The 26,216-nt window shown below is 34.9% G+C and overlaps 1 protein-coding gene across 1 annotated transcript in view; it reads left to right on the top strand.

Annotated features, from left to right (window-relative positions):
- LOC143249556 (uncharacterized) overlaps positions 1-22,647 on the top strand; it is a 32,223-nt gene extending 9,576 nt beyond the window's left edge. Inside the window, exons 2-5 of the mRNA XM_076499615.1 lie at positions 10,624-10,818; positions 11,331-11,496; positions 13,335-13,627; positions 15,844-22,647. Coding sequence (XP_076355730.1) covers positions 10,624-10,818; positions 11,331-11,496; positions 13,335-13,561 — 588 coding nt within the window. The 3' untranslated portion in view covers positions 13,562-13,627; positions 15,844-22,647. The remainder of the gene's footprint in view (positions 1-10,623; positions 10,819-11,330; positions 11,497-13,334; positions 13,628-15,843) is intronic.
- The last annotated feature ends 3,569 nt before the right edge of the window (positions 22,648-26,216 follow it).

Here is a 26,216-nt window from a genome sequence, read left to right as displayed (position 1 = left end):
CTCAAGTGGGAAAAGATGTAGACAGCGACCATTTACCTATATGGTGCGTCTTCGATCTCACCCCCCCTAAAAATACTATACATAAAAAGAAAAATTTGATTACAAAAAAAGCAAATTAGGAAAAATACCAAAAATAATTAGATCATCGACTGCCAAACAAAATTATAACAATAGTTAAAAATAAAACAGATATTGATAATTACTGTCAAATAATTATGGAATGCCTACAAACCGCAACAAATCAGACAATACTTAAACAACATAAAACCAAAAATAACGCATGGAAACCACATAAACAACTGTTAACACTAATCAAGCACAGACGACAATTAAGAAGACAATACATGGAGACAAGAAACAGTGAATTAAAAACACAAATAAATAGAATAAGAAACCAAATCAGAGCAGATATTAAATTATTAAAACAAAAAAATGGGACGATTTCTGTACCAAACTTAATGAAAAACCAGACCAGAAACAATTTTGGACACAACTAAAAAGACTAACAAACGGAGATACAACAACAAGAAAATACCCACCATTAGAGCACAATAATACTACAGCATATACAAATAAAGAAAAAACCAAAATATTCAAACAACAACTTGAAAACACGTTTAAAACAAACAACGACCCAGACACGAACACATTTTTATAATAAAGTAAATAACTTTATAATGAACAACAGTGAAGTATTCAAACCACTCTTTCCAGTAGACTTAAATAACTATCAAACCAACAACACAAACACAATACTTACAAACCATTTCAGTACAAGAAATCATAGAAGCAATAACAAACACCAAAAATAAATCACCAGGAGAAGATGGGAAACAAGCTATTCTTCTTTTAAAAAAGGCACTCCGGAATTATTTGAACATCTCACAGCAATTTTTAATCTATCATTATATTCTGGTTATGTCTCGGTTTTTGGGAAGCATGCAGATGTATTAGTGTTCCATACAGAAGGAAAGCCAGCCAATAACCCAAATAGCTACCGACCAATCAGCCTGACCAGCTGTGTAGGAAAACTTCTTGAGAGAATAATCAGTAACAGACTCTCCACATTCCTGGAGACAACATCAAAATTACCAAAAGAACAAAACAGATTCAGAAAATTCAGACAAACAACAGACCATTTAAATTAACAGAAGCAATTGTAGATAGTTTTAGTAAACGAAAATGCACTGTCGCTTGCTTTTTCGATATTGAGAAGACATTTGACACTGTATAACATAACGGTCTCCGTATCTAAATAACAGAAATGAGAGTACCACGGGGAACTATTCGCTGGCTATCAAACTTTCTGGAAAACAGATGATGTAGAATAAATGTTGAAGGGACCTTCTCTGAGAGTTTCACCCAAGAAGCTGATGTCCCTCAAGGAGGGGTAGTTAACCCTATCCTATTCATAATGTACGTGAATGATATGCCTCTAAAAGGTCAAAATAATGGATACTCGTCACAGTTCGCAGACGATGTAGCAATCTGAAAATGTGCACCAACACCAGCAATAGTAGCCACAAACATACAACCACAACTAAATAGAATAAGTGAATGTTGTCAACAATATAGAATCAAAATAAACACAACTAAAACACAACTAGTAATATTCACTAAGTTAAGTAAACATAAAAAAGCACAACAACAGATCTACATGAATGGAGAACTACTCCAGACTGCTACATCTGCAAAATTTTAAGGACTTACGTTTGACTCACAACTTACGTGAGTAAACCACATAAATAATATTAGAACAAAATTTGTAAGAACCAAGAACAACTATCATCTGAATTCATGCATAAATCAAGCAAAAATAACTTCAAACAAAACAACAAACAATACACACATCATCTGAATTCATGAAACAATAGCAGATAGACTCCTACATAGTACAATAAACTATTTTGATAAAAATTGGAGAAAAAATGAACTAGTGAGCGAACTTGACAGGTATTGTTTACATGATGATGATAGACCTAAGCACCTGTTCACAGTGAATGTATATTTTCTTAATAAATAAAATAAAATAAAATAAAATAAAAGGCCACCTGTTAACTAGACTCCACATTAGATTAGGGATTAATTACAAAACATTGAAAGTTTTTTTATGTAAACGTTTTATAGTTAATACCTAACTGATGAAAGTGCAAATAATCTATGGAACCATAAAAGAAATGTTTTATTTGCACAAAGTGTATGTATAGATTGTGCATGGACATTGCCCTGAAAGGGGTCTGAGTAAATGCGGGTTACTCTGGCACTCGTGTACCATATATAAATACGCTTGACAGTCGTAAAACCAAACTTTGAAGGAAGGAGGAAGAGATTAACGAAACCTAACCCTCCTGGGTACATGAACATCAATACCCAAATACCCATACAAAGAGAGAACCGTCGCCGAATATGCTCGTCTTTTCAGCCGTGGGGTGCTACAAAGTGACTGTTAATCCTCTATTTGTTGGTAAAAGATTAGCCCAACAGTTGGTGGTGGGTGTTGGTTATTAACTGCCTTCCCTGTGATCAATAACTGTCGTATTAGGGACGGCTAACATAGTTCTCGAGAAGTTTTGTGCGAAATTGAAAACAATAACAGCGACAAACAAATATAAACAAAAAGGCTTAGCGCTGAGCCATTGGCTTTGAATTACTAAACGATAATTATTTTAGTGAGGCCCGGCATGGCCAAGCGCGTTAAGGCGTGCACTTCGTAATCTGAGGGTCGCGTCTCTCAATGTGGCAGAAAAATTAAAAGTATCAATTAGAAAACCCTCCAGTAACATAGCGGTATGTTTTCGGACTTACAACGCTGAAAATGGGGTTTCAATACCCGTGGTAGGCAGAGCACAGATAGCCCATTGTGTAGCTTTGTGCCTAATTCAAAACAACAACCATTAGAAAACTACAAATATGGAAGAAATGTATCACAACATCCTAGAATTGTTTCTAAATAATCATTATTAGTGATAAAATTACGTTTTATACCACCATGAAGCTTTAACTGTGCTATTACGTGAGTCAACTTGTATATATAATGCTTTAAGTAATAAACTTCATTTAAATTACACTTAGAACCTCCTTCTCTGTACAACTAAAATAAAATAAAATAGAAAAAAAATCTACAATCTTCAAAGGTTTGCAGGCCTAATTACAGGTGAATAGAACTTAATTTTATTACTAATGTGTTTAACGTTTTAAAGATGTTTATAATCCTTTTTGAAACTATTCTCAAATTGCCTTCACATTTAATGGTGGTGTGTATTAAAACATTAAAAATGATTATTTACATGAACGTGCTTGACTGTAAAGCTAATTTTTACTATATTTATTTTACCAGATTTATTTTTATTTATTTATTAATAAACGTTTAGTAACTCTTCTGAAAAAAATTGTTGAGTGTTCAATTTAAGAGGTCGTGGTAATGTTCCGTCCACATGTCTTTCTAATTTTTTTGTTCGTGAAAGTTTTGTCTTTGATAGAGCCACTTCTTTGTTAGTTGATGTCTCCAGCTAATATCTTTTCATTTTACATATATATTCAAGTACCTGACATAAGTTACATGGCATTAATTTGAGCGCCATGTTGGATGAAAATAGAAGAATGATTGCGCTATGGAATACTGTTATCGACTAAAAGTAAAATAAATTCACGATTTTTGGCTGAAATGAATCATTTGATTAAATAGTGCAAAACACGCTAGAATGAAAATATTTATTTGATATTGTAACGGATTTACTGTTATGCATTTATTTTAGTAACTACGTTTATTTTAGTTTGATGCAAATGACGTATATCGTTGGATGTGTATTGCGCATGTCCCGCCCGTTCTTTAAATTCGTAGAAAATTCTTCAGAGCAAGAATCAACAATGTTTGTCTTACGAAAACGCTAGCGTGTTTTCGAACATTATTGGAAATTCAAATATTTCGCATGATTCATATAAAAGCAGCTAGCCGAGAGACAGTTATTGTTGTTTGGTCAGCTGCAATTAGTATACTATAAGCCTTAGAAGCTATAATTGTGATTAACGCTTATTAATCGCAAACCTACAGAATTTGACCAGGAACCTTTATAGATTTCGAACATAACAAACCATGCAACCTCAGTGAATTATCTTCGGTCGTTAGTATTTCTACGAGGACATTAGATATCTTCGTTGGTAAAATTTAGCTTTTAAGCGGCGCGAAGCCAACCGAGCTAGCTAGCTTAAACGAAATGTAACATTATCAACTCAGAATTAATTTACTCGTCGCGGACCTTAATGATCGATAAAATATTCAGTTCTAGATGAGAAGGAAGACTCAGTATAGTTTGTAAGTTTATAAAATTCTGTCTTGTATATAAACCAATATTTGTAATAACCGTTAATACCTATTGTATTATCACCCGCTCGAACAGCGGTAAGTCTAAGAATTCACAACGTTAAAATCAGGGGCTCGATTCACCTCGGTGAACACTGTAGATAGTTTGTGGCTTTGTTATCAGTGACAGTATAAATTCTACTGTTTTATCAAAAAACAAACAAATGAGTAGCTTAAAAGTTAGTGATTTGTGCTGTTAACTAGCTGACTTCCGTCTTGTCTTCAGTTCAGAATTACGAACAGATAAGCGTAGGTGACCCTTGTGTAGTTTTTCTTGTAAATCTTAAAAACAAAACAAATTCAAATCAACATTATTCTAAGAGTGTACATATAAAACATCGTTAAAAATACACTAATATTCATATAAATTTTAACATGTTATAGTTAATATCGTAAAGTCCCCCAGCAGCACAGCGGACTTAGAATGATAGAAACCAGGATTCGATATCCATGGTGGACAGAGAATATATAACCCTTTGGGTACTTGGCACTTAACTTCAATCAACAACAATAGAGTAAAATACAGTTTGAATAAATTAGTAAGAAATAAACGTTAAGTTGCAATTCAGTCATTAGCTTTTCTTGACTCATGACATTTAATCTCCTACTTAGAACCACAAACATCAATAAGTTTGACTGTGTGGGTATTTGGGTATTGATGTTGTTAAATACCCAGGAGGGTCAGGTACATTTGACCTCTTCTTCCCTCCCGTACGATAATAGCGTCTGTCTTTAGGGTTTTTTTGTTTTTTTTTTAAAGCTTTGGGCCAGAGTAAAAGTATAACATCATACTCAGGTCTATTTCAGGGCTCAGTCCATGCATGGACGAACAAGAAGTTTTTTTTTTTTTTTTCTTCATTTTATTTTTTTTTTCCATATATAATTTTTTTTTGTATTTTCATATATATAAATATATTTTTTTTGTATTTTTCTCCTTTTTCTCGATTGAGAGAATGCTACTACTACTTGTAGTAACACACACACATAGAAAGTAATAATTATTATTATTCAATACTTGGATAATTTAAAAAAAATAATTATAAAAATGAAAAGAAACAAGGACTAAGTGTCTAGTGCTTGTGTTACATTTCTTAAATATATGTTAAAAGGGGAGAGGTATTTAGGACCATTTACTTCATGTACGTGATATCTGTCGAGATCACACATTAAGTCATTTTTATGCCAATTCTTATTGAAATATTTTAGAGAATTATGCAAGAGTCTTTCAGCTATTGTATCTATGTTTGCATACTTGTGCATGAATGTGGTTGAGGTGCTACGTGGTACTTTATATGCTGAAGTTAGTACAGAATTTTGTATACGTTGAAGTTTCTGTACATGTGTGGGTGCTATGTTAATCCAGGCAGGTGATGCATATTCTATTGTTGGTCTAATGTACGTTTTGTAGATTTTAAGTATGTTGTCTGGTGATGTTCCTTGGATTTTACCTGAAAGACTTCTTGCATAGTTTGCTCTTTTCCAGATTCGTATCAGTACATTTTTAATATGTGGTAGCCACGTTAATTTTGAGTCATAGGTTAGACCTAGAAATTTAGCAGAAGTAGCAGTCAGTAAAAGTGATCCATTCATATAGAGTTTTGGTGGATCTTTTTTCAGCTTATTCAGTCTGCTGAATACTATGACTTGGGTTTTTGGAATATTAATTTTGATTCTGTATTTCTGGCAGTATTCTTCGATGTTATTTAGGACTGGTTGTAGGTTCGTTGCTGCTATTGACGGAGTGGGGGCACTTTTCCAGACTGCTACATCGTCAGCGAACTGTGATGCATAACCTAAATTTAGGCCCGACAGAGGCATATTACTCACGTACATGATAAATAATATATAGGGCTAACAACCCCTCCCTGCGGGACTCCTGCTTCGGGTGAAAAGGACCCTGAGTGGGCCCCATTCACATTTACTTTACACATTCTGTTATCCAGGAAGTTGGACAGCCAGCGAATAGTTTCCTGGGGTAATGCCATTTCAAGCAATCTATGTCGAAAGCCGTTATGCCAGACTGTGTCAAATGCTTTCTCAATGTCGAGAAAGCAAGCTACAGTGCATTCTTTTTTGTTGAAGCTGTCGGTAATTGATTCTGTAAGTCGAATCAGGTGGTCTGTAGTTTGGCGGTTTTTTCGAAATCCGTTTTGAATTTCTGGTAATTTTGAATTTTCTTCTAAGTAAACTGACAGACGATTACTAATTATCCTCTCTAATACTTTGCCAATACAACTGTTTAAGCTAATCGGGCGGTAGTTGTTTGGTTTATTCGCTGGCTTTCCTTCTTTCTGGAACATTAATATTATTGCTTCCTTCCAAGAAACGGGGATATATCCAGCTGATAGTGAGAGATTAAATAACGCTGTTAGGTGTTCATATAATCTCTGAGTGCCTTGTTTTAGGAGGATAGCTTGAATACCATCTTCTCCAGGGGCTTTGTTTTTTGTGTTGTTAATAGCAGTTACGACTTCTGTTACAGTGATATGTTTTACCAGTTGATGAGTGCTCCAGTCTTTTGTTTTTCTTGGTGTGTAATAGTGTTGACTGGAAATTTAGGTGTAAAATGCTTCTGTTTTGATCAATATAGTTTGTGACTGTATTATAAAAGTATCTGTTCATGTCTGGTTCATGATGTGTTTTGAACGTGTTTTCTAGGTGTTTTTAAATATCTCGGCTTTTTCTGTGTTAGTGTATGCTGTTTCTCCATCCAGTTCCAGTGGTGGATATACTGTGTTTGTTGTTCCTGTGTTTGTAAATCTTTTCAAATGTGTCCAGAATTGTTTAGGATCAGTTTTGTGATTTAGATCGGAACAGAAGGTGTCCCAGTTTTCTTGTTTCTGTTGTCTGATTAAGTTTCGTATTTTATTCCTTATTGTGTTTATCTGAGTTTTAAGTGTGGGGTTGCGATTTTGAATGTACTGTCTGCGGAGTATACGTCTGTTTTAATTAAGTGTATTATATCTTTATGTGGTTGCCATGAATGAGTTGTTGTGAAGTGTTTTGTTTCGGTATCGAACTGTTGGCTGCATGTTTTAGACACTCAGAGATGATATGACAGTATGCATCTATATCTGATGCGTCCGCGGCAATATGTAGTACTTCTGGAGGTAAGGTTTCATTTAATATAGTTTGGAAAACTGGCCAATTAGCTTTTTTGTAGTTCAGTTGGTCTCTCACTATGATTTTATTTAAGTGGGGGGTGAGATTGAAGATACACCAAACTGGGAGGTGGTCACTATCTATATCGTGACCAACATGAAAATTTACGAATTTGCGACTCATATTTGACGAACACAGGCATAGGTCCAGTATTTCACTGGTGCCGTGTGCGTACGAGATATGTGTCGGTGTTGCATCGTTTAATAAAGTCATGTTTGATTCGTCCAGAAATTGATAAAGTAAGTTGCCATTTGCGTTTGAACAACGACAGTTGAATGATATATGTTTACTGTTTAGGTCGCCGATAATAATAAGATTACAGTTGCTATTATACAATATATTCAATAGATTTACATCTAACACTGTACTAGGCGAGCAGTAGATGCCCGCCACAGTAACGTCTGTCTGGTTTTGCGTTTTTACATTAATAACTATAGATTCATTACTGGAAGGGATAGTAAGTTCCTGAACTATAAGTTCAGTCTTATACAATAACAAAAGACCTCTGTTTGGATCTCTATTATCCTTCCTGTCATGTCTAATAGTAGAGTAGCCGTTTAATTTAAATCTATGGTAGTTATATAGAAGAGTTTCACTAATTATAATTGCATCAGGTTTTATGGAGTTTGTTGTATCTTCAATCTCATGTTTCTTGGAAGCAAGAGCACCCTGGATATTGATGTGTAAAACTGTGAAGTTATCCATGTTTAGTAGAGTTTATGATGGAGGTTAAAATTTGCGGCAAGAACTTGTGTATGTTTTTCAATATGATTTTAACAATTATATCTGAGAGACTGTTGGTGTTTGTGGGATTTGTATATTCTGCCATTATTTCCGAGAAAGTGGAAGTTATGGCAGATGTCAGTGTTGTTTCAATTGTTGTTGGTTGTGTATTTTGTGGTGGTTTTGGTATTTCCTCTTCACTTGGTAATGGTTTTTCCTGTCGGGATGATGAATTTTTAACCACTGCAGCGTATGTGTTTGTCTGTGTAGTTGTACTTTGTGGTGCTGGAGTGGTAGGTGTGGGTTCCTTAATTGTTCGTGGTGGTGGCGGCTTGTTCATGTTGGGATTTTTAATTTCGTATAAGTGTGTTTTAATTGATTTATATTTCTGACAACCTTTATAATTTGCCGTGTGTTCTTCCCCACAATTGCAGCATTTGGGTTTGGGGTTCTGTTTTGTACACTGTGTAATGTGGTGATTCTCCCCACAGCCCACACAACGCGCATTTGCTTCGCATGCTGCTGCTACATGTCCAAACCTTTGGCATTGGTAGCACTGTGTGACAACCACTGCTGGTGTTTTTGTTTGTTCTACTGTGTACTTTTGATACCACATAGTGATACCATTATTTATGAATTGTGTAATATCCTGGCTGTTGTCTGTGACTACTTTGATTAGGTTTGTGGGTCTTTTAGTAATATTTGAAATTATACGGTCAACTGAAATATGTTTTATGTTTTGTGTACTTAACTCTTCCTTAATGTCTTCTATGTCTATTGAATTATGTACACCTCGTATCACAAAAGATTTCGGTGTTGGTTTAGTTCCTGGTAGGTGTATTGTAATGTTATCTGTTTTGAACGCGTCTGCAGGCCAAGCTTTTAGTAGACTGTTTAAGTCAGCGGGTTCCTGTCCTTGAACCAGAACACCGCCTCTGGGCAGACGCTTAATATTAGTAATCTTTGTGTTAGGTTTGCACCTGTATATTTCTTTGGCCAATTGTGGTTGGTTGTAACTACCAGGAACTCCTTGGATTATAACTGGTGCTTAGGTGATTTTGGTGCGAGTTGTGTATGTGTGTCTGTGGTGGTTGTTTTTTGTTTAATTTGTTTTTTCTGACTTCGAGTCTGCACAAGCGTGAAGCCTTCGTCGTCAGAAAGAACTTCGTCTTTGTCTGAACTTGTTTGTTTTTGAATATCCAGGGTGGGGTTTGGGTTGCTAGAACTGCTAGTTTTTGGCATATTAAAGTCTATAACCGTAGTCTTAGGTGCATTGTCTTTACATGCTGAAATCATAATATCTTTTACTAGTTTTCTTTTTTTCTAGTCCTTACAGTATTTTCTTTAACCGGCGTTAACTTTGCTTTTAGTTCTTTTTCGGCTATGAACATTAAAGATTTTAATTTTAAATTATCATTATCTGTTTGGCCACAGTCACTAGACTTACTTTTTTGTCCCTGAAACAGACGGGCTTGCTCCCTCAGTCTCAGACGCTACATCGCTTTCCCTGGTCTCCGACTCCCCGGCCGGCATGTCGCCTCGTTGTTTAGCGAAGTTGAACTTCCTGTCTTGGGCTAATTCAAATGGTAATAAGGTCTTCTCTCTTAGTGTCTACTGGCGTAAAACTCGAAGTGAATAGTAGAAACACTACCAAAATATGAAGCAAAATATAACACGTAGAAATATAGAGTCTTTCAGAGGTATGTCCTTCCTTTACCCTGTCCAAGCGCAGAATCTCCAAACATCAATAAATAAAGAAATTAAACAGGTTTTGAAACATTCGTACAATAAATGTGTATGTGTGTGTTCAGTTTTTAAGATATTTCACTAGAGTAAGGACATTTAAACACAGTAGTTACATATTTATATAGTTGCTAGCTTAAAAATGAGAAATACAACTAGTGGCACAGAGGTATATCTGCGGATTTCAAGCGCTAGAACTGGGTTTCGACACCCGTGTTGGGGCAGAGCACAGATTGCTCATTATGTCGCTTTGTGCTTAATTCGAATTTTAAAAATGAATAACTTCATATTTTATTTTTATATCTGTAAAATTAAAACGCGCTTTTATACAGCTAGGTTTAATATGTAAACATTAAATATATAGTTTAAAAATATATTTTCTGTTCTCATAAATTCCAGAGTAAACATTTTTTACATGATTTTTAACTCAAGTACATTCTAAAGAAGGTATATATAATTTTAAGTTTTTAAATTATTGTGTCACTTAGGAGTGTGCCCCACTAAAAAAAATTAGTTTTGGTATCCATAGTAGTCGGATCACAAACAATCTTTTGTGTACTTGTGCGTTTAAGAACAAACAAACACAGTATGTCTGCGTAAGAAATTATAATTCTATACTATATGTTACGTTACAGTTACGTCTCGGCCAGTTTCACCAGATGCCAGGAGCTGAATATCTCTTTCTGAGGGATTTCTTATATCCTTCTCTACAAAATGATCGGTTTCCAGGATTATTGCAATGGACTGATGAAGCAGCAATGGAATATGAAGTAAAATGGAAACATAAAAGTAGTGGAGAGTGGCAGGATTCAGAGTTCAGACATTTTGGGGTGAGTATATTGTGTTTAGGAAACTATGAAAGTACCTTTTGAAATAATCAACATGACTTTCATAGATACGACGATCTTCAACCTTACAGCAACATAACTTCATATTACCACTTAGTAGATGTCAACTAACTCATAGGCTAATCTTGAATTACCTAAACATATAAGTCTTCGAAAACATATGCAATATATAGATTTTCCTGTATATTACACACCTTTCTAAGTATAGTGCCCTACATCATTGAGAAAGTCTGAACACACACGACACGTTCAACAATATTTGTTGGAAGTGGTGAAGGAATCGATATATCTTTCTCTTAAATAAGCAAGTCAGAGTTTGTACGATTTGATGCGTTAATGTTCATCTAATTACACGAAGCTGACATACATTATCCCTGCATATGATGCCACAGACTAGTTTTTGAAATAATAATTTTGTAGAAATCTGATAATTTTTGTTTTTAATTTTTTTCCTGTTCTTGTTCTCGAACGCATGCGATTTTTATATGAATTAGGAATGGGACAAACTGAAAGGAAAATACAATCCACAAATTCCAGGGTATTGGACTTTGTCTAAACAGAGGTTTAGAAATACTCATCGTAAACTAGAAACGCTTGGCAAGATCATAAGGCTTGAAAGTAGAAAAGGATACCGAAAGTATAAGATATGCTGTAATTCAGGTAGGTAGCTCAGTTTATCGTTTTACAAATTTTGTGTCTTGGAAGTCTGAATCTTTGTTTATACCCATTTCTTGTCATGCGCAGATAACATCTTATATAATATATAAAACTACTATGGAGGTTTCACTCGGCGTAAAAAAAGTTATTATGCAACACTCTATGACCTAGTTCCATAGCTTTATAACCTACTCTCTAAAGAGTAACCTGAAGTAATTCAGTTTTTGCAAAATCTAAACTGATTACTCCATTCAGTTAAACTCTCGCGTAAAAGTCGTGATAAAATCTATAGCTCCTGTCGACTTTTCATAGTGATTGAAATAATCTCTTAACCTGTGCGAGAACAGCGTTAATGTAAAGTTGTCGTAGAAACCACGGTTCCTGTGATAGTCTGGAATTTTCGTTGATCCAATGACAATCAACATTATTCCCTTCTATAGTCACCAGTTTCTCTACCACGAAATAAGGTCAGCACAATAAAATTGTTGCAACAGATATTCTTGACATTTCATACGAATATCATCTGAAAATTCAAACAAATATATCATAAGAAATATAAGCATTGAAAATTAGTTAACCATTGTTTTACACATTAGTATGTAAATAATTCTGTTAGTGTTGCATACCTGATATAGTGAGTCTGTTTCACAGAAATACATCACTTAACCAATTCATAAAAAATCATTCGTACTTGTTTAGACAAATTTGACAAATTTAAGACCATCCAACTTCTGAGTTTTAAACAGCGCCATCACTAGTTCGATATTGACGGTATTCGATTTCAGTTGCAGTTTCTCTACAACTTCCTGGGAAAGTATATACAGTTTTCTGACTATTTTTGAAAAAAAATCACTTTTTTCAGTTATAGTGAGGGTTAGCTGCTAATAAGTCTTCGACCTGAATAGTTTGAGTTTTTTCAGTAAATATACTTTCACCACCTGCTAACATTCTATCAATTAGCTGCCTTAACCTATTTCAAAATAAAAACAGTAATATAATGACTTCAATAGTAGTGGCCTTGCAAACTGAACCATCAAAAAATTTGCCAGTGAAGTTTCCAGCGTGACTGATTTCAATAAGAATAAAAACAAGGGTATTCTTATTTATTCTATAATAGCCAAGCAAGGTGATGAATATTGCCAGTATATTTTGTAGACAATCTCTGTATTTATTTTTTCATTAAAATTCACTACGTGCTAAATATTTTAACGTCACAATCGAAGCATTTGCGTACTAAGATTAATGTAAATGGCAGGTGAACAGTGTTTTTAAATAACACCTTACAGATGTCATAGTTAATGTCATATAATAAAATATCGTCCGAGATAGGCAGGTGGTTAAGACACTCGACTTGTAATCTCAGAGTGGCGGGTTCGAATCACCCCTCGTCATGCCAAACACAAACATGCTAGCCATATCAACCGTGGGGACGTCACGTTATAACGCGATTTGCGGAGCCTGAAGAAATGAAAATTCGGAATTTTTTTAAAATGTTATTTGCGAATTACACTAAATAAATGTTACAAAAGGAAAACAAAATATTTTTGAGATAAAATAGTTTAAATATACAATAATAATTATTATTTGTACTTAAAAACTGAAACTTGAATGACACTTGAAAGATTCTCTGCAGTCCTGAAGTTTTGGTATCCAGCTGAACCAAGCAGACAAGTAATTCTGACTGTATAGAATATTTTCTCAAACTAATGTTTATTAACCCTACTCTATTAAAGTAGCTCAAAAAATATAGCTTGCTTAAACATTTCATATGTGTGATATTTTTAGGTTTTTTTGTTATTATTCTAGTATGATTCAAAACTGTGCGACTGGTATTTCTTTAGAAATCGGAGGAAAAAAGGAGTCACGTGCAAATAGACCAATCATTTTAAAAGTTGATAAGGTGGTTCGGTCTTGCCAGATGGATTCCACGGAAAAAGAAACGCCATGTAATAGTTCTACTGGAGTTTTATTTTCTATTCCATTGGAGATAAATTTGAAAGACGATAGTGACCTTGACCTGGAGCAACAGTACTGTTTGTCGGCTTATAACATAATACCGAGTTTTTAACTCAAGACATGAAGATTCCGAGCTGGAACACATATTATCACACTCACTGGGCTGACATCGTAAACAGTAAGTGACAACCAATTTATTATCTTGGTTTGTTTATCCAATCCTATGCACCTCATGCACTGAACAGAAACTGGAAAAGGAATCCATAATAAGGGGTATTTATTTACATTAAAATATTATTACGATTAAAGTACATTTCTGCTGTAATATAGTTCAAGAAACAAAAAAAAATAACTTTCACGAAAGAAAACATTCAAGCAAGAAACAAAAAATTAAATTAACTCGTTCGTTATTATTCTACGATAATTGTTTAGATAACTAAGTTATATTAGTATGTTAGTCCATGCATGTTTCGTATTAAAATTTAGTTTTTAGCTGGTTGTAGTGTGGATTTGATGGTTATAAGCTACAAAGTATATTACAGTTTACACATGAAAAAGAACGTGCTCGCCCTTTCAACCTTGTGGGCGTTATAATGTGACGGTCAATCCCGCCACATTACATCAAACATTTAGCATGTAGTAAGTCAGACATGTCACTTGAACCGTAACTTGATAGTTATTTTTGTCTTTCGGTTCTCTTAGTTTGCGTTGGCCTGGCATGGCCAAGCGCGTAAGGCGTGCGACTCGTAATCCGAGGGTCGCGGCTTCGCGCTCGCGTCGCGTTAAACATGCACGCCCTCCCAGCCGTGGGGGTGTATAATGTGACGGTCAATCCCACTTTTCGTTGGTAAAAGAGTAGCCCAAGAGTTGGCGGTGGGTGGTGATGACTAGCTGCCTTCCCTCTAGTCTCACACTGCAAAATTAGGGATGGCTAGCACAGATAGCCCTCGAGTAGCTTTGTGCGAAATTCCAAAACAACAACAACTCTTAGTTTGCTTCGATCTCACGGCTGTTCGCCAGTAATTTTTTTTAATTTGTTGAAGCAAAAATTACTCTTATTGCCGTGAAAATGTCGAAATTGTTCTGTTTCATTTAAGAATTTCAAATACATATAAAATAACAAATTCAGAAAACGTAACTTTCAACTCGTAAATATGTTTCAGATAATTATGAGCATTGTATCAATTGTGCAGATACAGACTTCAAGAAAAGTAAATTTGTTAATGGTTTATAAAAACGGAAATAAGTCATTTTCTTTGACGTTTCATTTCTCAAACAATTTAGGCCAATTCTTTGTAGTTTCTGGCTGATGAGGCATTAAGATAGTAGATAGCTGTTAAACTTCCCTGTAAAAGGTGTGTTATTCCTTATTGATGACGAAAAAATATATAGACACACAATTTATCTGTATGTTTAGGACTGAACAAATAGTGTTTATAGTAATGTACATTGGCTTTATACTTAGTGTGACGTCATATGAGCAAATGTGACGTCAAGGAAATTTGGTAGGAAAAGTGGTTTATAACAATAGTTATACATTATGGTACGTTATAGAATACACCCGTGTGACATTACGAATAAATTACTTATAAAAGTTGAAACCTAACAGTAAAAACAAAGTAGTTTTTGAATGTGGGTTTAATTGTGTAGTTTGATAGACGAGCAACTTCTGAAACATGATTGCACACTGTAATATTAAGAACTTGAAACATGATGTGCACATTGTAAAACTAAGAACTTGAAACGTGATGTGCACATTGTAAAATTAATAACTTGTTCCTTAAGTATTTTGGTCGATTTTTTTATTGAACGATCAAACTTATCATGCTAATTTTATTTTTAGAGGTAAGTAACAAGAATATTAGCCTGTTTCACACATGTGCTGCTTTTTTTTTATATCGGTAGAGTTATTCTTGATGACGAAATCATTCTTTGTTAACCTGAAGATGACCTAGGAAGGTAGATTGTTTCGGAATTTCGCACAAAGCTACTCGAGGGCTATCTGTGCTAGCCGTCCCTAATTTAGGAGTGTAAGACTAGAGGGAAGGCAGCTAGTCATCACCACCTCACCGCCAACTCTTGGGCTACTCTTTTACCAACGAATAGTGGGATTGACCGAACACTATAACGCCCCCACGGCTGGGAGGGCGAGCATGTTTGGCGCGACGCGGCGCGAACCCGCGACCCTCGGATTACGAGTCGCACGCCTTACGCGCTTGGCCATGCCAGGCCTTAGGAAGGTCGAAGTGTTGTTATCTGCTTATCAATAAAAGTGCTGATACCCATACGAGCAGTTCTGAAATACAGGGGTAGAGTCGGTTATGGTTAGATTGTTATGTGTTATCAAGTGTTTCTGTTCAGTAGTAACGCTAATTCACAACATTTATTTTACAGATCAATTCAGATTTGTAAACCAATACTGACGTGACTGTGGATGAACACCCAAGAAACTGAATTGCTAAAATCGAATGGCACAGAGTAGAAAGAAAACTGTTATTTTTTACCATTGTAGGTTTATTAATCTCACAAATATAAGAAGACCAACTACGTTTCCTACCTGACAAATGTAGTACGTAAAGCACAGTACATGAAGAGTTTTATGTATTTTTCGGGGTTTGAGTATCGTTTCATGTTAGAATGTAATGTTAAACAATTGGAAATGTTCATGAATAAAAAATTTATATCAAAACGTTAATTCCTAGTGCACTTAAGCCGATATATAGGTAATATATAGTCGAAACGTATTTAGTAATTGTTGTTCAAGAACTGTCTCTGTAAATATTTCATTAACATCAGCATATAAAAGAACTAAACAAATAATATTTATAATAATTTCCGCATTACACTTAGCATTAGCACAAAGACCTTTTTTTTAATGTTATTAGTGTATGAAACAGCTTCTATGTTTTTAGTTAAACACGGTACTAGAGGCGCCAGTTATAAGTGAGGGTCCAGGCTACGCGGAAAAGTAGATATGTAGGCCTAACAAACAATTCTCCTGCCCTCCTTCCCCAACAATATATATATATATATATTTTGGCCGTATTTGTTGTTTGACATCTATATCTAGAAAAAAAAACTATAATGTTCTTTAAAAATCAACGGGATTAAAAAGAACACACGTTTTTAATCCTTACAAAGTTTATTTTTACAATTCTCTTATGAGTTTCTAGGTATTCATAAACTAATACCTAAATTTGTATTTCCTTGTGAATGTTTAGGATTAAGCGCAAACGTACAAAATTAGATATGTGTGCTATGCCTATAATGGGTATCAAAACCCGGTTTCTAGTGGTGTGAGTCCGAAGACATATCGCTGTACCTCTGGGGGACTCTTATGAGTGACTCTTGATGTACATACATTTAACTTGGTATTTTGTAAGAGCATTTGTAAGCTTATTTTATATTGTAATTAATTAGTGCGTCGTCATTAATCTATTTCTTCTCAAACAAACGATTCGGCAAACGTTTTCTCTTTCGAAAAGCTTTCAGTCTTTTGTTTTCATCTGTTGATATTTATTTGTGTAACCAGTCACTAGACAGGATCATTTTGAGTTTTGATAGAATGTTAACAGTTTTGAAATTTTTCTATCAATTGTTTTTTCTCATATGTGATAAACATCCTTTGTAAACCAAGCGTTTATCTTTACTCATTGTATTTCCTTTAGATAAAATTATTACCCAGCACTAACTCAGTCGGCTTTTAACGCTAAAAAAAATCAGGCTTTGGTACCCGTATTTGGCACCTTATAGGTGGTCTATTGTAAAACTTTATGCTTAACAACAAACAAATAAGTACAAGTTCGAAAATTATTGTTCTTGTTTCGTCAACTAACGACTAAATGATAAACTACGAATTGCCTATTGTAACATCTCCTTTGGGGATCACTGTCTATCAAAATTACCTCTGATTTTGAACTGACACTAAACAAAACAAAAGCTGGATGGCCAAAGAAAAATAACTTGACGTGGCGGTAAGACTTTAAGCCTTGCGTGATGATGAGAAAGAAGCCTACTTGAAATAAAAATATATGTCAAGACGTCTTGAGATGCACTCAAAAGCCTAAGCCTGACTCGTTCGACAGTCATGGAAATCTTTCCACCAATACCTGCAAAAGTAAATAATTAACTCATAAGAAATAAGAGAGCATGATTCTGATTGGTCAAGTGTCTGAGAGTGAGACATATTTAGAGATCGATCTTTTGTTAATTGAAGAATGGTAATATAATGAGACACGTCTAAAGATACTGTACAGCTAGAAGAGGTAAGCATGAAATATAAATATGTGTTGTTAATAAGACTATTACCTGAGGAAGAGCCATTAGATATAGATGATTAATATAGGGTAATTAATCATAGGTTATGGAATATCAATGCAACAGTCATTTGAGCAAATGTGACGTCATCCAGTATGGCCATGTTAGCCTCCTATTTCACCTGTCACTGATCCCGCCCCTTTGTAGGCTGGGTCTATGGATTGATCACGCCCATTATGCGCGTTACCAGACACTCAGAATTAGTCTCGTTTCTAAGATATCTCACTATGATTTTTTCCGTTAATTTGTGGTATGACTGAAGAGTGGTAATAATACATGAATCCACCTAGTGTCATTTCTAACAATTATTCCTTATATATATATGTATATATTTAGACATTCTACTTCTACTTTATCGTTTAGCCACAGAAAACCATGTGTCAGTTTATCTATTATATGCGATAATTACAGTCTTAAGTGAACTTTATACGTAGTGATACGCTTAGGTAACATAGAATAATAACAATTTATGTTAGTTATCAGTATTTTAACGTGACCACAACACTATAATCTAGTAAGTGACACAAAAAGAACCGAAGTGATTGTTTAAGGTCTGATATTTAAATTACACAGGCCTGCGAATATAAACATAATAAAAGTTATTTTGGTTTTAACAACGGACTTTCCATAATTTAACTACGGTGATTTTGAAAATAATGTATATATTTTTTCTATCACGTAAGGATTTTTTTTTTTTTTTTTTTACAAATCGGAAAGAAAAACAACTTAGATCAAATTATTTCGTTCACCACAAATGAAATTTATGATTATTATGTGTTTCTCGTGGGTTATAGAATGAACGATAAAACTCTCACGTCGCGATTGGTCTAGAGCAGGGGTGTGCAACAGGCGGCCCGCGGGCCACAACCCGGCCCGCCAAGCCATTTAGTGTGGCCCTAGTTGTTGTAATCTAACCATGTGGCCTGATCTGTAATCCAACGCAAATGGAATATTTTTAAAAGCATCGATCCTACGGGATTCCCAGGCTTCGACTCGACAAACTTCTAAAATTATCTTTGCTAGAGAGGAGCAGGCCGAATTCGATTGGTCGGCCTCCTTAGGGCATGAATAGGTGACGTGCGCTAGCACTATTGTCTACGACTCAACGTCATGTCCTGAACCTCGCCTTCGCCCGCTGGCGACAATTTTCCCTAACCTCTGCTGTCCGTCATTCATTATTGGTGAAAATTTTATTACCTTTTACAGTTACTACAAGAGATTGAAGGTAAATTGATTATTATTTAGCATATTGTTGTGACTTTACTGAATTTATTAAAATTTTGCTTTCAGATGCATCTGATTCTATGTACAGTGTGACCTCGTTATTCGCGGGGTTACGTTCTTTACCCTCCCGCGAATAGCGAAAACCGCGAATATTGGACGCAGTTTTAAAACGTATATGTATGCGATTATATACTATATGAAATGCTTCCCAAACACTAATGATACTTATACTCATTGATGCAGTAATAATGTAGCAATATCGCATACTGTTATGTATTTCACTAAATTGTACCGTGCGTTACCGGGCTGTGCTTTGCCGTTTGCGTTGTTGGGGAAGCTGAGGCAGTCAGCCAATAGCAGTCCAATCTTGTTTGGTGAAGACGACAATTGATAAAAACGGCTTGATTGAGTAAATACAACAGAAATCTCCTCGAAAAGCCCTTTCAGTCTCTGTGACCTACAAAAACGCAGTTCGCGCATAACCCGCGAATATGCGGAGCCACGAATGGCGAACCGCGAATAGGCGAGGTCACACTGTATTTTGCTATTCTCAATTAATTTAAGTACCGGAAGGCTATGATCGGGATGCCAATTTAGAAACATGTGTTTCTGTCCATAAGAGGTTCCATGTGTAAATAAATTCTATGTTTTTTTCTACTTTGCTATTTTCGTGAGAATAATTTTTGTTTTGATTTCAGGGCTAGTAAAATGTCAGCAGTTAAGAAACGAAAAATTGATGATGAGGGAAGGTTATTCAACAGTGAATGGTGCACAAAATATCTTGTTGTCCCACATAATCAAGGTGTTGTCTGCCTCGTCTGTCAAACTACAATTGCAGTCATGAAAGAGTACAATATTAAGCGACATTACGCAACTTAGCACTCCTCCCAGTTTGATGAAATTGTTGGTCAGGCACGAAAGGACAAAATTGAACATTTAAAAACATCCATTGAAAAGCAACAAGGTGTTTTTACCACTTTCAAGAAAAATTCAGAACTGGTGACAAAACTGAGTTTTAAGCTTTGTGAATGTATGGCAGAAAAGGGAAAGCCTTTCAGTGATGGAGAATTTATTAAAAATTGTTTAACAATATTCACAGAATATGCATGTCCAGAGAAAAATATTTGGTGGAGCAAACTAGCCTTTCCCGCTTTACTGTCTCACGCAGGACAAAAGATCTTTCAGAGGACATCAAAGAAACTTTGAAAGAGAGATTGAATTCGTGTGAAGCTTTCAGTCTGGCTTTGGATGAAAGCACTGATATCAATGACACATCCCAACTTGTCATTTTCATCAGAGCTGTTACTGCAGGCTTTGATGTTTTCGAAGAGTTTTAGATATGGCAAGCCTTTCCTCCACAACCACAGGACAGGATATTTGTGAACAAGTGCTTAAGGTTGTAGAAAAGTTTGAACTGAATCCTTATAAATTATGTGGTGTTACAACAGATGGTGCTCCTTCCATGACAGGTAGGACAAATGGATTCACCAAGAAATTTCTAACTGCAATTGGAGCACAAGACGTAGTTGTAAGCCATTGCATTATTCACCAAGAGAGCTTGTGCACCAAAGTTCTGGATTTTGCAGAAGTCATGAAAATGTCGTCCAATGCGTAAATTATATTCGAACACGAGGATTAAATCATCGACAATTTAAAACTTTTTAGATGAGCTGGACAGTGAGTATTCAGATGTTTTGTACTTCTCTGCTGTACGTTGGCTTAGTAGAGCTGCTACTTTGAAGAGATTCTGGAATCTGCGAGAGGAGATTAAGTTCTTCATGGAGAGCAAACGTCAGAATGTGGACTTCTTGAGCAATGAGAACTGGCTGAATGACTTAGCATTCCTCACAGACATTACACAGCATCTGTCTGATTTAAACTTAAAACTACAAGGGAAAAGTCAACTTGTGAATAAGTTGTTTGAGCATATTTGTGCTTTTGAGAAGAAATTGGAACTTTTCCAGGTTCAGTTGAGAAGAGCCATATTGACCCATTTTACATGTCTTGCAACCAGGAAACTGGAATTTCCTAATCTGGATTGCACCAAATATGGAACCAGTGTACAAAAGCTGCGTGATGAGTTTGCAAACAGATTTCCAGATTTCAGACAAACTGAAATTAGATTGAAATTGTTCGCTCAACCTTTTGATTTGGCAGTGGAAGACAGTCCTGATGATTGCCAAATGGAACTCATTGAACTGCAGGCTGACATGGACACTAAAAGGAAATTCTCTGAAAACAGTTTGCTAGACTTTTACAAACTCTGTGTACGTGAAAAGTTTCCCAATTTGTCCCGTCATGCACAAAGAATTGCCTCCCTTTTTGGTAGCACCTACTGCTGTGAGCAATTTTTCTCCAAAATGAAGCTCATCAAAACCAAATGTAGAAGTCAGCTGACTGATGAACATTTGACCAGTCAGTTAAGAGTGGCAACCACTTCTGTCAAAGCTGATATTGACAAGCTCTGCAAGGACTCTAAATTTCAAGTGTCGCACTAAAATGATCACTCATGCAAAAATATAAAATATTATTGCTTGCATTTTGAGAATTTTTTTTTAATTTATTGTGCATGTACACGAATAAGCTTGTTTTTTAAGTGGCCCCGCTTGATTGATGAAGTTGGTTATATGGCCCACCGACGAAAAATGTTGCACACCCCTGGTCTAGAGAAATCTATAGCTAGTGGTTATCAACATTTTAAGCATCACCAAATGTGATCCGATTTCAATGAAAATAATTCACTTTTGTAAAATTACGTATGACGTTCTGCGAAAGATCTGTACGTGATGGAGGAAAAATGGATATTATTTTCTGATTCAACGTAGAGGAATGACTGTAGAACGTGTAAAACGTTCAAGACAATATAACCATCGTATGTTTGTGTTATTAATAACATAATATTATTTACATTATCCAAGTAATGCACAATGTTATTAATTTTTTAAACTTAATGAACATTTGAAAATTTAACATAAAAATATATCAGCCTTTATTGTGTCGTAAAAAGTTTTAATTAAGTAAGTCGCTACAATATAATGTGGAAAAAGTATGTCTGACGTTAATTTGTAAGTGAAAAAAAACCAACAATAACTGAAAATAGACTTCGAAATCTGGACTCAAACCTAAGACCTTTAGCTAGAGGGCCAGTTCTTCACTACACTATTCAAGTGTACAAGCTTTCCCATCTATGTTCACTTATACAAATCATAATAAGATTATCCACATACTTACGTTAAATTATGATAGGTACACAGACCACATGATAATAAGTAAAGCCACAAACTTTCTTTAGATTACTATAGGTACAAAGGCCACATCATTGTAAGTCTAGCCAGAGACTTACATTAAACTATGGCAAGTGCACAAACCAAATCATAAGAGGTTTGTTTCTATAGATTTTTTAAACGAGTAGAGAAATTACCACACAACTCGAAACGACTTAACATTGCTTTTTCTGCTTTCTCTGAGGTGCCTTATAATGCAGGTTGCAGCACAAATGATATTTGTTCATATTTTTCACTGTAAATAGGGGTGTGTGTGTTTAAGACCTTAGTGTGTCCTCGTTTTATATGAAAAATCTGTTCACCAGTATACTGTTTGATACCACAACTGTCTGTTCATCTTGTATGAATATGAGAACAAGAAAAAAAAAAGAAATACGCAAAAAGCAATTATGTAGAAGTGTAAAACCTATTAAGAACATTTTGTTTTTAAAGTCTGAATAACTCATACGCACACAAATAAGCACGCATCCATAATAAATGTTCATAATTATCATGTAATGTTGTAACATCCAAATGATTTTTTTAAAAGTTAATATAACACTATCTAATTGGTTGAATGACAGCGAATTACAGTGTATGTTACCCGCTCGTGATTTCACTCAGATAAATTAATTTTCGTACAGTAGAGGATGAGCAGTTCCATGATGTTTCTATTTTATATGCATTCACCATTTCAATAGTTATTTCAGTAGTGTGTCACCATATCAACATAAAAAATCAAGATTTTACATGAAAATAATTTTCCATAGAAACTTTACAAATGTAGCATTTGGCACCAATGAACTGTTTTATTTGAAATATATTTTAGTCTGATGATGGCATCTTTTATTAGTAGTACTTTGTTGGTTGATCGAATTAAGTTGAAAATTTTTCAAAACTTTATTATTTTAACAGCTCAATAAAAAACCATCCGTCGTTGTTAAGTAATAAGATCAGTTTTTTATTGATAAAAATTATAAAACAGTTTTTTGGTGAACTTAATCGACACTTATACAAGCCGCTATAGTGCGGGTAGTGGGGATTTATAAAAGTCGCGCAAAATAGCACTTGTCACCTCCATTGCTTGAAATTATAAAGGTGACAAACCATCCTCTGACTTCAGGATTTCTGTGGTCTCTGGATTTCGTAAACAGGACATAAAATCATGAAATCCTATTTGACTACGTCAAAACAGGAATATTTAAAGCACTTGACTCGTAACCCTAGGGTCGCGGGTGCGAATTCCCGTCACACCAAACATGCTCGCCCTTTCAGCCATGAAGGCTTTATAATAATACGGTCAATCCCACTATTCTTTGGTAAAAGAGTAGCTCAAGAATTGGCAGTGGGTGGTGATGACTAACTGCCTTCCCTCTAGTCTTACACTGCTAAGTTAGGGACGGCTAGCGCAGATAGCCCTCGTGTAGCTTTGCGCGAAATAAAAAAAAAACAAACCAACAGGAATCTTCTGGATGTTTACAAAATGTAAACGTAGGTGAAGATCTAGGCAAAGATGAATGATTGCTTTGTCCTTACAGCTGTATGCCTACGATTTGTTTATTTTGTTATTATGCATGAAGCTTCAAGGGAAAAGAAACCAAGTTTTTAGAATTATAAAACCGCATACATACCATTGTGCCACTGGAAGGTGTATGTCTGTGGATTTGCAATGCTAGAAACTGGGTTTCGATAGACGTGTTGGGCAGAGCATAGAGAGCCCATTGTACAGCTTTGTGCTTAACTTCAAATAAATCTTCAGTGATATTGTTCTGTGTAATGATTTATTTGAGTAGAGGTCTGAGTTTGCTCATACAGCTTTCGATATTATACATTTAGTTCGACTATGTGCTTTGAAAGTTTTTGAACACCGCTTGTGGCTTTTGTAGGCTTAAATTCATGACATGTGAATTATCTTACATACGAATTAGGGCAACAACATACTTTTTGGTCTATTTAGGCTGTTTTATGCACTACACTAAACTCTAAAATAGAAGTAAAATAATCAGTGTCAACCCTTACTATTCATATATTTATCAAGCTTTTCTTTGAACTCCCTTAAATTAACTGCATGTACCAAATCCGAATTTCATCCATACGAAAGACCAACTAGTTGAGAATGGTTTTTACTATGCCAATATATATATATATATATATATTTGGAACCATAATTTTACCATTCTTACCATTAAATGCGAAAAACATGATGCATCAATACCATCAATTCCCTTTAAAATCTTAAATACCTCAACTAAATCCCCCTCTCACTCTTCTTCTTGAAACGAAAACAGATCAACAGATCTTAAGCTATTTTTGCATGACAACCTTTCCACGTCATATATAATGTTGGTAGCCCTACTCGGAACCCTTTTCAACAATTCAATGTCCTTTATAAAGGTAAGGAGCCAAAGACTGAACACAGTACTTCAAAGGGGTGTTATAACTACTGGCCTATATGATAACATTATAACATCTCTAGATTTGTATAAGAATTTTTTTAAGTACAACCTATAACCATATTTACCCTATTATTTTGTATAACTTACGAAACTTATCAACCAGAACACCAGGATTTGTTACTTTCATCACACTGTTAAAATCACAATTCATAATATAATACCCAACATGCACCACTTTCCATATTTTATAATTAGAAGCTATTTGCCATCTGTTTACCCATGTCATCAAATAATTCTAAGTCTCTTTATTTATAACGCAGCAGCTTCTTCTCCACAGCCAACAACACTAAAACCTTTATTATCGTCAACAAATTTAGATAATTTTTTTAAACAATCCTTCATCTATGTCATTGATGTGAGTTAAAAAGAGCATAGGTTCTAGTACTGAACCCTGCGATACCTAATTGTGACATGAAGCCATAGCTAATTGTAACATAAAGCCATAGCTAATTGTAACACAAAGTCATAGCAAATTGTGACATGAAGCCATAGCTAATTGTAACATGAACCCATATGTAATTGTAACATGGTGTAACATGGTTTGTAAGGTTTAAAAATTAGAAACTTGTTATTTTGATTAATAAAAATTAATTGCAAAAACATTAAATGAAAATCAGTTCTTGTAATGCTTAATTTCTTAGCACATGCTCACTATGTTGTATGATTGAAATTCAGTCACTGAGTACTTATAAGTTGATTGATTGTTTATACAAAGATGTCTTGCTGTGATAAATAGCTTTTGGTAGAGCCTAACACTATCTAAATGTAGCTTGAAAACAATAAACTAAATAAACCCAAATTTCTAGCATGAAAGAATAGCTAATTGTGGCATGAAGCCATAGCTAACTGTAACATGAAGACATAGGCAATTGTGACATGAAGCCATAGCTAATTGTGACATGGAGCCATAGCTAATTGTAACATGAAGCCATAGCTAATTGTGACATGGAGCCATAGCTAATTGTGACATGAAGTCATAGCTAATTGTAACATGAAGCCATAGCTAATTGTAACATGAAGCCATAGCTAATTGTAACATGAAGTCATAGCTAATTGTAACATGAAGCCATAGCTAATTGTAACATGAAGCCATAGCTAATTGTAACATGAAGCCAGCTTGATCGAACTACATTGATAACAATTTTCTGCTTACTTCCATCCAGTCATTTTTCTATCCAATCAATCAACTTCTATTCTTTAACAAGCACTTTCAGTAGAAATCTTATCGAATGTTTTCTGAAAATCAGTATACACTAAATACACATCCGTACCCTCATCTTTTATTAGCAGTAACTTTTTCAAAGAACGTCAGATGATTAGTAGGGCAGGTAGTGAAACTATGTTGGTCATCCAATAAGAGTATGAACTGTATTATATAACTTTTCAAAGTATCTTCTACAGATTGTTTTAAACTTTTCCCACTACTGGTATAAAACCAATAACCTTTAATTACTTGAAGAATTTTTTTATCACCTCCCTTCAAAATAGGAGTAATATTAACCAACTG

This window comes from Tachypleus tridentatus, chromosome 1 (assembly GCF_004210375.1).
Source record: "Tachypleus tridentatus isolate NWPU-2018 chromosome 1, ASM421037v1, whole genome shotgun sequence".
In the NCBI taxonomy this organism is placed as follows: Eukaryota; Metazoa; Arthropoda; class Merostomata; order Xiphosura; family Limulidae; genus Tachypleus; species Tachypleus tridentatus.
This window is presented reverse-complemented; position numbering and strand designations above follow the sequence as displayed.